The sequence below is a fragment of the Haplochromis burtoni genome, unplaced genomic scaffold (assembly GCF_018398535.1).
Source record: "Haplochromis burtoni strain Fernald_Lab_line unplaced genomic scaffold, NCSU_Asbu1 Contig_15, whole genome shotgun sequence".
NCBI classification, from domain to species: domain Eukaryota; kingdom Metazoa; phylum Chordata; class Actinopteri; order Cichliformes; family Cichlidae; genus Haplochromis; species Haplochromis burtoni.
In genome coordinates, this window is record NW_024582376.1 from 4,805 (window position 1) to 17,279 (window position 12,475).

The window sequence follows — 12,475 nt, forward strand, 5'->3', positions numbered from 1 at the left end:
TACACAATATACAGTGTACCGAAATGCTGTTTCACCCTAAGCCCCGCATGGTGCATTTATAAATATATAAAGGACATATCTCCAAGAGATATAAAACTAGGAATTACAAATAAATAACATTTGGAAAAAGAAATCGTTAATTTCAAAATTATTAATGTAAATGTTCTATTGATTTGCTGTATATTTCGGTAAAAATTAAGAGATAAAAAGGTACTAATTACTAACTATACAATTCTATACAATACTATAATGGTAACTATACAATTCTATGCAATACTATAATGGTAACTATACAATATTAACTGTACGATAAATAAAGATAAACAAAGACAGGACAGAGACAATACAAAGTGGAATGTGCAGTAGGTATTGAATACCAGTTTCAAGTTATAGTCAGGATATTATTGACGAGACATAACAAAGACATGAGCAAAATGCAAAATGTGCAAATATAATATAATTTAGGTGTGTGTTCAGAACTATGTGACGGAGTGTGCAAATAAGAATATTGCTCCAACGTCCAGTTTGTAGTGGATTTGTGGTAGTTTTTGTTGATTATTGTAAGGTGTTTGTAGAGGTGTAAATAGCCTGCAAATGGTCTGCATTTGTATAGCACTTTACTTAGTCCCTAATGACAGTCAATCATTCACACACTGGTGATGGCAAGCTACATTGTAGCCACAACTGCCCTGGGGCACACTGACAGAGGTGAGGCTGCCGGACACTGGCGCCACCTGACCACCACCAGTAGGCAAACATCGGGTTAGTAGTAAAACATAATGATATTATTTCAATGAAGTAAGTAATTTGCCTTAGTTAAAAGTAGGCAAAAGGTTGAAAATGGATAGGATGATAGGATGTGGCTGGACATTGGGTGATTATACTTAGAACAAGGACTGGATAGGATAGACAGAAGGAGAGGAAGGGGTAGGCAAAAGAGCATAAAAGAGGGTGCCTGAACATTTGAGGTTGCTTTTCCCTCTAGTTGTTGCGATGAGCAGAAGACATTATCTGAAGATTCTGTCCTGGGGGTCCACAATTAGAAAATGCACACAGTAAAATTCAGAGTGTTAAAATAACACTTAAAGAGTTAAATTTAACACTGGTCCCGAGTCTATTTGGTCCCATTCGGAATTGGTGTTAAATCAACTCTTTCTATAGTGTTAAAATTTTAGAGTAAACTTAACTCTAAATAGAGTAAAAATTTAACTCTGAGTAACACCGCAGAGTGTTAAATGAACCTAACACTACTAGTAGTGTCATATTATTTACTCTAACATAGTGATAAATTAACTTTATTTGAGTAAAATTCCACTGATTTTTAACACTGAATTGAGTTATTTCAAGTTAACACTGGGGGTTCAAATAACTCTGATGAGAGTTGATGTTACTCTATACTGTGTTATTCATACACTTTTTCTTGTGAAAAATTAGCTCTCATAGAGTAAAATTTTAAATTAATTTTACACCAAGTAGTGTTACTAAAACTCTTCCTCTTCCAGCATGACAACCTGGTTTCTAATAATGCTTTAAAATATAAAACAAGTAAGCAAAAACCACAACTAGATAATACGTTTAACGGCTTTATTTTGATGTCAGGCTCAAAATATTAAAACATCTCATGTAGTGTACATAAAACACTACACACACAAAAACAGTCATAAAACACTTTAAAACAATGAATTTAGTTCGGCATAAAATGACAATATGGAACCACATACAGGGAGGAATCAGAAGTGCCATACTTCATTTGAAGATCAAATGGTTTGAAGTAACACAGCTCTTTTACTGTATGTTCAACACCTTCAGCACCATATTGGGGTGCATTCTGACCTTAAATGCATGATAATGGTCATCAAAACACAGGGTTTCCATCAGTTTTCCACAGAGCAATACAATGTCATCTTTCACAACAATACTTTTGATCTTATAAAACACTGGAATCTCAGACACTACCTCTGTACAGATGATAAAGTCAGGGCGGTACTCTGTACCATGATGTTTTATCCACTTAGCTGAAAAAACACTGGTAGACAACGCAGCTCCAAATTTTAAAGCAATTTCTGGACCTTCTTTCAGCTCTCCAAGTGTCACCATCTTTCCTGGTCCTAAAGCTAATCTTTCGAGGCTAAAAGACTCCCAATACATGGCCATACAACTTTGGTGTTTCTTGGCCAATGTCATTGTAATGTTTTTAAAGCTTTTTAATTGCTTCTTAAAGAAGTTATGTTTAGCTTCGTAACGCATGCACCACATGTGCAGAATTGGGCCAATATTTCATATACTGCGAGGGTAATGTATCATGAAGTGATGCTTTGGTAGGAGACTGAGTGTAGGAAATAACTGCTTAAAGAGCTGATGATGATCAATAATTAAATGTTTGAGGTAGATGGTCATACCTTCTGACAGCACTGGTGAAAACACAATATTGACAATTTGTAGAAGCAGAAGTAGAAGATGCCAGTAGCTATCACCCACCTGTACCAAATCGCCAAACATCAAAGGTACATTACGCAATAAGCACCAAGATTGAATTGCATTTAGTCCTAAATCATTACTGCCATCAAACAACTTTACCCTTGGTGGGCGATTTCGCTGCTGATTGAAGCCATAGTCAAAGGCATGTATTCTACCAGCAAGTTGTTCAGCACTTAGGAAGTTCTCATGAATGTACTGCAGCACAAGTTTCACCTCTAACTGAGCAACTCCCTCCAAAATGTCATGCATGATATCTACAGAAAAATTGTTGGCTGTGTTGAAATATTTAAGTGAATTCAAGAGACAAGTGCGTTTCACACCACATACATGAGGTAGCGTAGGATCTCTTTGTACACTTTCACAGTGCTGCTTATGCATATCAAGAGTTCTTAGTGCAACACCAGAATCATCTTCACAGAACACACTTTGAAAACAATCCTTCTCAAGCAGACAAAAACGACAACAATATCGAGCTGCAAATGACTCCACGAACCCAAACAGACTATGCAAGCCAAGATTGTCCCCAGTGACCTGGATTACAGTGCCATGAACCAAGTGTTTAAACATGGGAAGTTTCAGTCCCTCTGTCTCAAGAACTTTCAGATCATTGACAAGTGGCTCAAGGATTGAATTAAAGCCATAACGCTTTGAGTCTTGTGCATGAAAAAGAGCACACAAATGAAAATTGACCAACAACGAATTAAAGATTGGAAGAAAATTCCTTAGTGTAAAGTATATTGCACCCAATTTATGTACACCCTTTTTAGAGCCCAGGGGATTTGCAGTTTCAAAGTCATCATAAAACGGTTGAATTTGTAAGGCATCTTTTTCTGCAGAAAATAGGGGACATCTTTTAACATAGGCAGCATCGATTAAGTCTGAATACACACCTTCTCTGGACATATTCCTTGACTTGAACATGTTGACAACATGGTGGTTTTGAAAGATAGTTTTCAGTGTTTACAAAATAGGAACATATGCAAACCTATCGGTTACAATGACTTGATCAAAAGTCCCTGTGATCTTGTTTCTTCTACTGTCAAATCTTGTGCCAAGCACCATTTCAACAGGTTCAACAGTTGCCCATTTTTGTTTAAAGTGCCTATTTCGTTTAGCTTCTGAATTTAACAGTGTGAATGGGTTTTCAAAGTTTTTGAATGACTGCTCTAATTTCTTTTTACTTGAAGTGTCCTGTGAAGGTCAGCTCTGTAAAGCTGCATCTTTAGCCTGAGTATGAATCTCAAAAAACACTTCCTCCATTGAGGAGACAAAACTATTCACAGTAGATTGGCTTAATCCAGCTGCCCTGAGCTGTGCAACAGAGAGGCACACATATCCAAAGTGCTCTTATTTGACTTCAACATTTTCAGATGTTGTGGGTGTTTCTTCTACATTAGTTGACACCACCTCCCTGTAGTGCTAACTTCTTTAACTGCCACATCAGGCTGTAAATTAACATCAGTGTCAGCCTGTTGGTCGAAATACTTAAGGTGTTTGGTATTTAAATGTTTTCTAAAACCTGAAAAAGTGCCAAACACACAGCCACAGTCACGCTGGGCACATTTAAGGCGAAGATTTCTTCCAGGTAAGTAACCATGGACTAACCGTAAATGCCTAACAAGCATGTTTGAACCAGTAAACTCAGCCTGACAGACAAAACACTTCATGATGGAGAATTAACCTTCAAGCCCTAACGAAGCAACCTTGTCCTTATTTCAGCAACTCTGGGACTTTCTTTGATTTTGCCAACATCTATATTGTACACAGTGGTTTGGATGAACGTGTACATGTTGTGAAGCATGGTGTTGTAAGATGTGCCAAACACAAAATGTGCTTTAAACAGTTCATCAAAGACCAAGTGAAGAGGTAGACTTGCATGGATGGCATTCTTGTCAAGAATAATGAAGAACCGGTGGATGTCATTCTTTTTCACCCCAACAGCCAGGAGGTAGGGTTGAGTGCTGGTAGTGATGGCATCAAGGTGCTCTTGGATATTTGTTCCAGTCTGAAAAGACAAATACAGACAGGCAATAAGAATCAAGTTCTAAACTGGAATACATAAATAAAAGAAACACTTCTTAGACAAGAGTTCGCTTGAGATAATTCACGGTGGGAATGACTCGGTTCAGGTAGAATATAGTCGTTGAGGTGAATCACTGCCTCAGAATACATCTCTGGGTTCTTGTGAAGGGAGTGTCCTTGTCGGTGTGTTCCGGAAGCGAAGACCACAAGATGCCTTTCTGCTTGAGACCACGCTGACACCTTTCCTGATTGTCTCTTCCGACCCTGACCAGATGGTGGAATTAAATGTAATAGCAATAGAATCGCTGAGAGGTCACTGTCCCAGCCTGAAAAAAATATTTGTTTTTAATAAAGTTGAATCATCCTCATCAATAACAAATTTCAATGCATCTGCATTGACAAAATGTTTGAGTAGACCCAAAATACAAAAGGACAGCTGTTCTGTGACAAACATTATATATCCTGTGAATGTCTAATTAAAGAAGATAACAGTCAATGTCAGCGATTAACTTCAGTGGCATCCTCAGGAGAGTCAGCTGCCAGCAAGAGTTCTTCCAGGTCACTGGTAGAAGGAAGCTTTCTGCCTTGTTGGATAATCTCTTCTTTTGAATGTTGTTGGCCACCTCTCCAGCAACCTGCCTGATACATCCTCACCAAACATCAGTACAAAATCCTGTTCGATCTGTAACAGGGATAGAGAACAGAGAATTATATCTGCTATCTGCAAAAAATAAAATGTGTTTACATTGTCAACGTAATGAAAAATATTCACCAAGCCTTTGATATCTTTGAAACGTGGAAACACAGACAGTATGTTGCTTGACAGCAGGGGGTCAAGGACCACGTTATGTCGATAAACAAATGTCAACTTCATCTTCTTCTTGACTGTGTCTTCATCAGCTGAATGTTTCATCAGAGAGATTGCTTCCTTGCACTCATCCTCACTCAGCACGTTCTCTGTAACAAACTGCAACTCTCGTCTGACAGTTGGTCCACCACACTGGTCTTCACCCGATGATCCATCTCCTGGTGCTAGACAATATGAAATACAACTTTATCAAAACTAATAATAACATTTGATAACCATTATTGATACAGAACCATTAGAAGAATGTGGAAATCTGTTAACTCTTACTTGCTTAGCTTCTGCATCCAGCTTCTGACGTTTCCTCAAAGGGCTGTCTGAAAGGATGACCGTATCCTGTGAATCTGATGAATGTGGCGATGATAACTGGAACCGCTCAGGAGACACTTCTGCAACAGATGTTTCCAGACCTTAAAAATAGGAGCAAAACAAATCAGTTTACATGGTCCCTCCATAGACTCATTTTATACACTCTTTGATTAAACAATGTAATAATGACACTAAAAAAAAAAGACATCCAATGAAACACAAATCACTCAAACAAACCCGTTTCATATTTGATGGTTAGTACCCCGATTGAGGGATCTGTTACTATATCCTCAAAAACATCCTCATCCAACTCAGTCCCTGAACTATCAAAAACTTTCACTCCTTCTGTTACGGCTGGCGCACCAAACTTTGCAAATGCTGGAAACAAGCACACAAGTTTGTGTAAACAAAAAGACATGACATTTAATGTTTTGTAGCTTAAAATGAAGATCATTTCAAGATACTCTTTCAAAAATGAGTCAGATAAACAAAGGCTAAATTATCAAGCGCCACTAACATGCTTGATAAGTGGTAGATTAAAAGGAGTGACACTCACATTATCCAGTTTTTTCCCCCACTAAATATACATTCATAACTAAGATGCTTCCAAAACACAGATCATTTTCAATTAATCATAAAATGCAGTTTGAAGAGACTAAATAACAAAAAGAACTTAAAGCCCCTTGTACACCTTTTTAATACAATGTTGGTTTCTTACCGGCAATCAAAAACTCCTTAAGGCTTGGCTCAGATACTCTAACAAATTTCTGCACACCTCCGAGTTTTGCTTTAAGCAGCATGCTTCCTGTAGACAGTAATTTCTTATAGTCAGTGCTCTTCATTGAACTACAGTAAACAGAAAATGTGAATATTAAAACAGTCCCATAAACAGCCTTGCAATGTGATTTCTTACACTGTATGTTACTTTTATATCAGTGTAACAAGGTGTCAAGATATAATCCTCAATACAAAACTAAAATAATAACTACTACTTTTTACCATTTGTCTGACCTAACTTAGCACTAGGGAGTCAGTATTTTGTTCATCTTTAGTTTAACATACTGAACAGTCTGGTAACCAAAATGGAAAAAGCAGTAGGGTAACTTTTGTCAATACCATCAACTCACAATAAATACAAATGCTGTCATCTTAAATTCAAACTACTAAAAAAAAGCGTTAAAAACTGCATCCTGGACATTTTGGATATTTTATCAAGCTTATAACACCTGCTGGTTGTAATCCTGTAACTGTAAAATCGCTGAAGACAGCCGAGTTAAAATAAGACAATAACCTTACTGAAAACGACCTCTATATCTGGTACCTAGGTATCAAAAAAAGAAAAACAGAAAGATGTAACATTTAGTGTAAAATTTTAATTAGTTAATGCTTGAGTTAGGTAATTTAAAATTTAACGATAACTAGCGAATTGCCCGCGCACTGAGGTTAGCCAAAATGCTAGTTAGCTAGCTAATGTTAATATGTAGATCCCAACACATGGAGGGTTTCATTTAATGGAATTTCGAACATGCTAGAACACAACACAATCACCACTACACACTGAAATAAATTTTGATAACAAGCCTTACAGTCCAACACTGATATCAGTCAACTTTTTTAGCTAATTAACAACCTTACATTAGCATACAGACAGTGTCACATTTGCTTCTGGTACAAAATGAAATATATAATAAACATGGACAAAAGGAATGTAACCTTATTTTAACGTGCTACCTGTGCTTAAAATGTCGAATTGTTGGTTTAATGAGTAAATATGAACAACTTACCCTGCAACTGATGTGAAGAAAATGGCGTGGTGAAAAATCCTCTTGGTTTGAAAACCAGTCTGTGGTGGGAGGAGCTTTCTAGAGTAACGTTGACACTGCCTCTTTTAATTCCAGGAATCATCACCCACACTGGGGGGCGTTTTGCTCCAGCTGTTGTCATAATGACTCTATCAGAGTAAATACACTTTAACACTGCTGATTTAACACTGGGAAATTTCCTGTGTAGGAACATGAACCATGAAACAGAAGAGTACAAACACCCAAGGCAACCAAAACCACAGAATACTAATAAACTAAACATAAACACAGAGTCGCAGACTCCGGACCATGACATAATATATAAACTCTTAACACCTAGTTAGCATTAGTAAGTGTTAAATTATCAACTCCAGACAGATTTGGTGTTTAACACTAAATCAGAGTTAACCTACCAACTCTCCAAAAAGAGTTAAATTAACACTCTCTGGTGTGGACCCATATAGACACTTTAATAGTGTTGAAATCAAATCCGACAGTGTTAATTTGGACATGCTGGATTTGCTGTGTACATCAGCTAATAAAATAATTTAAAAAATGAATTCATAAATGAATTTACAAATACATATTTTATTGCACAATTTACTATTTAAGCAGATAATTCTTTAGTTTAATGTGTGTGACTCGTTTGGTCCTCCATATACCAGCTCCTCCAGGTAGATCCTTGTGCTTGCTGTAGCTACGCCCCTCAGCCACGCGCTCCCGTCAGGACCCGTTACAGTGTGTTTTGTCATGTCATCATGAGATCACCACACATGTAGCGTAAACTGACTGGGGTTTGTTAGACAACTATTTGCTGTGAGACCAGCAGTAACCCTAACAGTATATCAAATATAAATGTGCCAACGTTTAAAATACACATCATTGATTTACAGGTTTGTCGTCTGTATAACTCAGTGTATGCTACTCTGATTTGCATTGTGTTTCACGCAAACTCATTCAACCTAAATCATTACACTGCAAATAATAGCGAAATGTAATTTTATGACAGTACATTCTTTGAACACGTTTTGTATACATCACTTTGCTTACATCACCTGTGCTCACCTGCAAAACACCGAAACATAACCATGTCAGTTCAACGGGAATGCGCAAGCAGGCCGTCCTTGCACCAAACAACACAGGACCCCCAGCCCCCTCCCCCACCCCTTGCCTGCGTAAACTTTGCTTCTGGGTCTGATACCTAACGCTAAAACATAATAGTTGGATTGCCCGTGAACATAATGTATGTCAAGGATAAAAAAAGTGAAGATGTAAATAAACACTAACAATATCTATTAGAAATACATTCTTCTGTCTTCGACCATTCTGAGTCACACACAATCAAGCACAGTATGATTCAGACCGAATGTTTCCTAAATCGTGTTAAGAGATGATTCTCCCATACAACCTCTTTTTAAAAGAGCCTGCCACCAAAGAAAATTTGCTTCAATGTAAAATTGGCTTTAGTAGACTACATCGAAGGAAAACCAGACAAACAAGTTCAGCCTACAACATGAAACAGAAAGCACAAAAAAAACACAGAATACAAGTGTTATGCCAAGAACTTTCATGTATTTAAATGGTAGTAAATGTTTGCTTATAGTCTGTCAAACATATCTCATCACAATTCTATAAATACATTTTAAGATGCCAAAAAGGACACTGGATTGCTCATAATGAGGAACACATAGGTACAATGACGAGTCATAAATATACTTGCAAAACGGGCAATTCCTTTATTTTATATATAACCCTTCAATACTCATGAACCCATTAACCGTATGCTATCTACCAACATAAATAAATATTCTATGTTTAGACATAAAAAAAGGAAAAAGAAAAAACAGAAATCTCTTTTGTTCCCGATTGTGAGATGAGGGATCTGTCAACAACGATTGCTTAATGTGGTTCACCACCTGCACAGACAGGTAAATGAGTTTTTTTGCCAACCTACAAAACTTTCTACCTGATATTCTGGAGATAATAATTCGACGAGTTACCAGTTAAACGGATGCTTGGAAGTAAACGGAAGCGTCATCTCCAAGATGGAGCTAAACGCTGCAAAGTAAGTCAGGAGTCATGAAGCAGGTGAGTCGATAGAACATAAAACACACATGTACACACACACACACATGTACACACACACACACACACACACACACACACACACACACACACACACACACACGAAGATTTGAGCTTGGAGTGTATGTTCGACATGATTTATTAGTGAGTTTTTACAACATAAGTCAAGCCTAATGAGTCAGCGGTAAAATAATCTACTGGACGAGTGGCCTGGGATGGAGTCGAATTCACGTCCTTGATGATCTTTTTGTTTTCCTGTCCCTCCCTGTCTACAATGCTATCACACCAGATGGATTAAATGGAATGAAGGACCTTTACTTTTAACGGTTTTTTCTGTCTTTTTCTTTTTTCTTTTTACTTTCTAAATTGATTCAGCAATATTTTCCTCGGGGATTGGAGTATGTACGGTATGTAAGTTAAAATAAGAATCCTATTATTAGAAGGACTGCATGTAGGGCGCAGCGCTCCCCATGACAAACAGATGGGGACTAGCAGCATTTGGGTAGCTCTCGTCAGCATACGACAATCGTTAACATGTCACACACACACATGTAGACAATATGGTTCAGCCCATTTCAAAGACGATCACTTTTCAAACACCCTGTCGTCACTTCTAAGAAGATTTCATCATCTAAAACATGTATCAAGCTGAATGAAAAACTGAATTTTCACAAACTAACTCCCATGGATGACTTGGGAACTGCATCAAAGTAAAATGCTGCAGTAACAGACAGATAAAAGTGTTCACCATCAGATCTGGACTATCTAAAAAATTGAACCCACCAACAGGACAGGAAAGCCAGGTTCCCCTAATAAATCTTCATCTCAGTGGGATCTATTTCAGGTATAGAAATCAGTGCACACCTGAGTGCGGTGTGTTTAAAATTGGAATCTATATTGTCTAGAGCAGCTGCATACTTTAACAACTGCATGTTACAAGTCTTCTATTGTTGCGGAGCTTCTTGGTTTGCATACCATGTAATCAAGCGCTCTGGTTGTGTGCCCCCGCTACCTTGACCCTCTGGTTATAAATGACATATTTTTAGGCGTTATTACGTGGGGGGTGGGGCTAATTAGACTATTTAGCCGCATATGTTTGCCTCTCAGACTCAATGGGAGACACATTCTCCTAAAAGGATTACAGATGTACCTGCTTCAGACTCTCGGGTTTGGTAGGATTTCGTACCTTTGCTGAAATAGATATATTTGAGTATTTTAAGGCTGTATAATGATGGTTCTCCACCTGTTCTTTTAGCTTGGCTGACTTTTGGATTCTCTACTGATTGTGGTAAGTGATATTGATTTATTTATTAGTTCTTTTTGAGTTGTGAGGATCCGTGTATAGGGCCACTGGCTTGACACAACTGATAAGGTTCCGACTGCTGGTGCGCTGTTTGTGGAAGCTTTGAGAGAGAGAGAGAGAGAGAGAGAGAGAGAGAGAGAGAGAGAGAGAGGGAGAGAGACCGTGCGTCATAGGTAATAATGCTTGGAGGCAAGGTCATTTTTTCTCCACTTCCCACTGCCAGTATTATAAATAATAGTAGCATGCATATAGATAGATAGATAGATAGATAGATAGATAGATAGATAGATAGATAGATAGATAGATAGATAGATAGATATGACGGGCAGAAAAGGGGGGGGGGTAATAAAGGGATAGCGTAAAAAGAAATGCACAATGTATCACCAACTGCCTCACCGCTATTAACAAACAAACATGCAACACCTGGAACACAAACAAATCCACAGGTATATAAATCAGCTAACTTCTTGTGGTGTGTGTGTTGTTGTTTTTGGGGTTTTTTTCCCCATCTTTTTTCATCTTCTAGTAATTTACTGTGGCGTTGTGGGAAAAAGAATGGGAAAGGTGATAGCATCAGATGCGTGATGTCCGGGCATGGGCGGCAGACTGATTCATCCATTTGAAGACACCTCGGGGCAGTCTCGTGGGTTCTTCAGGGACGTCAGACTGTAGAATCATATATATATATATCTTGTATAGTTAACGAGTGGTATGGGGAATATTATTGGAGCAAAAGGATTTGTTTGTGCTTCCCAAACATTTAGATCTGTGAGGTCAGTTGTGTGTGCGTTATCAACTCGGTGTGTGTTTTGCAAGAATATTTACAGAACTTCATAAATAGTTCAAAAGGTGCATGGGCATCTGCAAATATGAATTAAAAACCTCTCGTGCATGCAGACCTTTAAATGTAAATTCAAACTTGAGGGCGTATTATGAGTAAATGCCCGGGACAAATCTATAAACGCCTCCAGAGATGTTCAAATTCTTCGATTAAATCACTGAAAATAGAGACAATTGTTTTACCGTCAGTCTTTTTTTTAACCTGTGGTTCTTTACATTCTTTACCGTAGACAATCAAGATTCCTAATGCTATTCAATTTTAGTCCAAGTTTTTAGTAACTCATCATTTTCAATTGGTGCTTGTTGACAGTTTCTGCCGCAGGAGCAAACGCAGCCTCCAGAAACGACTGTGGGTGAGTCACTGTTTCTTCACTCGCTTTGTGTTCTTTAATTTCTGGCCGCTGATCAAAGGTCAAGCGTTTGGTTATAGACTACAGAGAACTCATTGTATTGATAAGGCTCCTCGCAATTTTAGAGTTCGAACAATTGTGTTGATTACAGTCGAGGCAGAGTGGTTATGCGGTTGTGCAGATGATGTTTTTTGCGAGGGCGGCGGCAAAGATGGGTGCAGTGCCGAGGAATTCCGCAGTAAGTTGAATGAAATGGAACAGCGTGTCCCTAGGGGGCTGGGACTGGATCAGATTTCAGTCGACATGTGTGAAGGGAACCTAGGTGATAAGGAAGTGTTGGGCAGGTGTGATGATAAGGAGAGAAAAGAAGTTGGTTTTGGATTCTGAACACATTTGACTGCGTGAGAGTGTGTGTGTGTGT

At 38.2% G+C, this 12,475-nt stretch overlaps 2 protein-coding genes across 3 annotated transcripts in view; one reads left to right on the top strand and one right to left on the bottom strand.

The window, feature by feature from the left end:
• Positions 1-4,995: 4,995 nt before the first annotated feature.
• LOC106632450 lies at positions 4,996-7,690 on the bottom strand. The gene is made up of 5 exons (XM_014329965.2): positions 7,459-7,690; positions 6,393-6,479; positions 5,912-6,052; positions 5,636-5,775; positions 4,996-5,532 (listed from the first exon to the last, which is right to left on the bottom strand). The coding sequence occupies exons 1-5, from the start codon at positions 7,688-7,690 to the stop codon at positions 5,446-5,448; spliced, it is 687 nt and encodes a 228-aa protein (XP_014185451.2). The 3' UTR covers positions 4,996-5,445.
• Positions 7,691-9,456: 1,766 nt separating this feature from the next.
• The window catches only part of LOC121814063 (galaxin-like), a 10,461-nt gene continuing 7,442 nt past the window's right edge, over positions 9,457-12,475 (top strand). Inside the window, exons 1-3 of one of the 2 annotated variants that reach the window (XR_006054039.1) lie at positions 9,457-9,564; positions 10,817-10,849; positions 12,015-12,057. Coding sequence is in view for 1 of the 2 variants with exons in the window: in XM_042218059.1 (XP_042073993.1) it covers positions 10,706-10,733; positions 10,817-10,849; positions 12,015-12,057 (104 nt within the window). In the remaining variant the exon portion in view is untranslated. Of the gene's footprint in view, positions 9,565-9,594; positions 10,734-10,816; positions 10,850-12,014; positions 12,058-12,475 lie in introns of those variants that run through there. The other variant, XM_042218059.1, reaches the window with a different exon arrangement.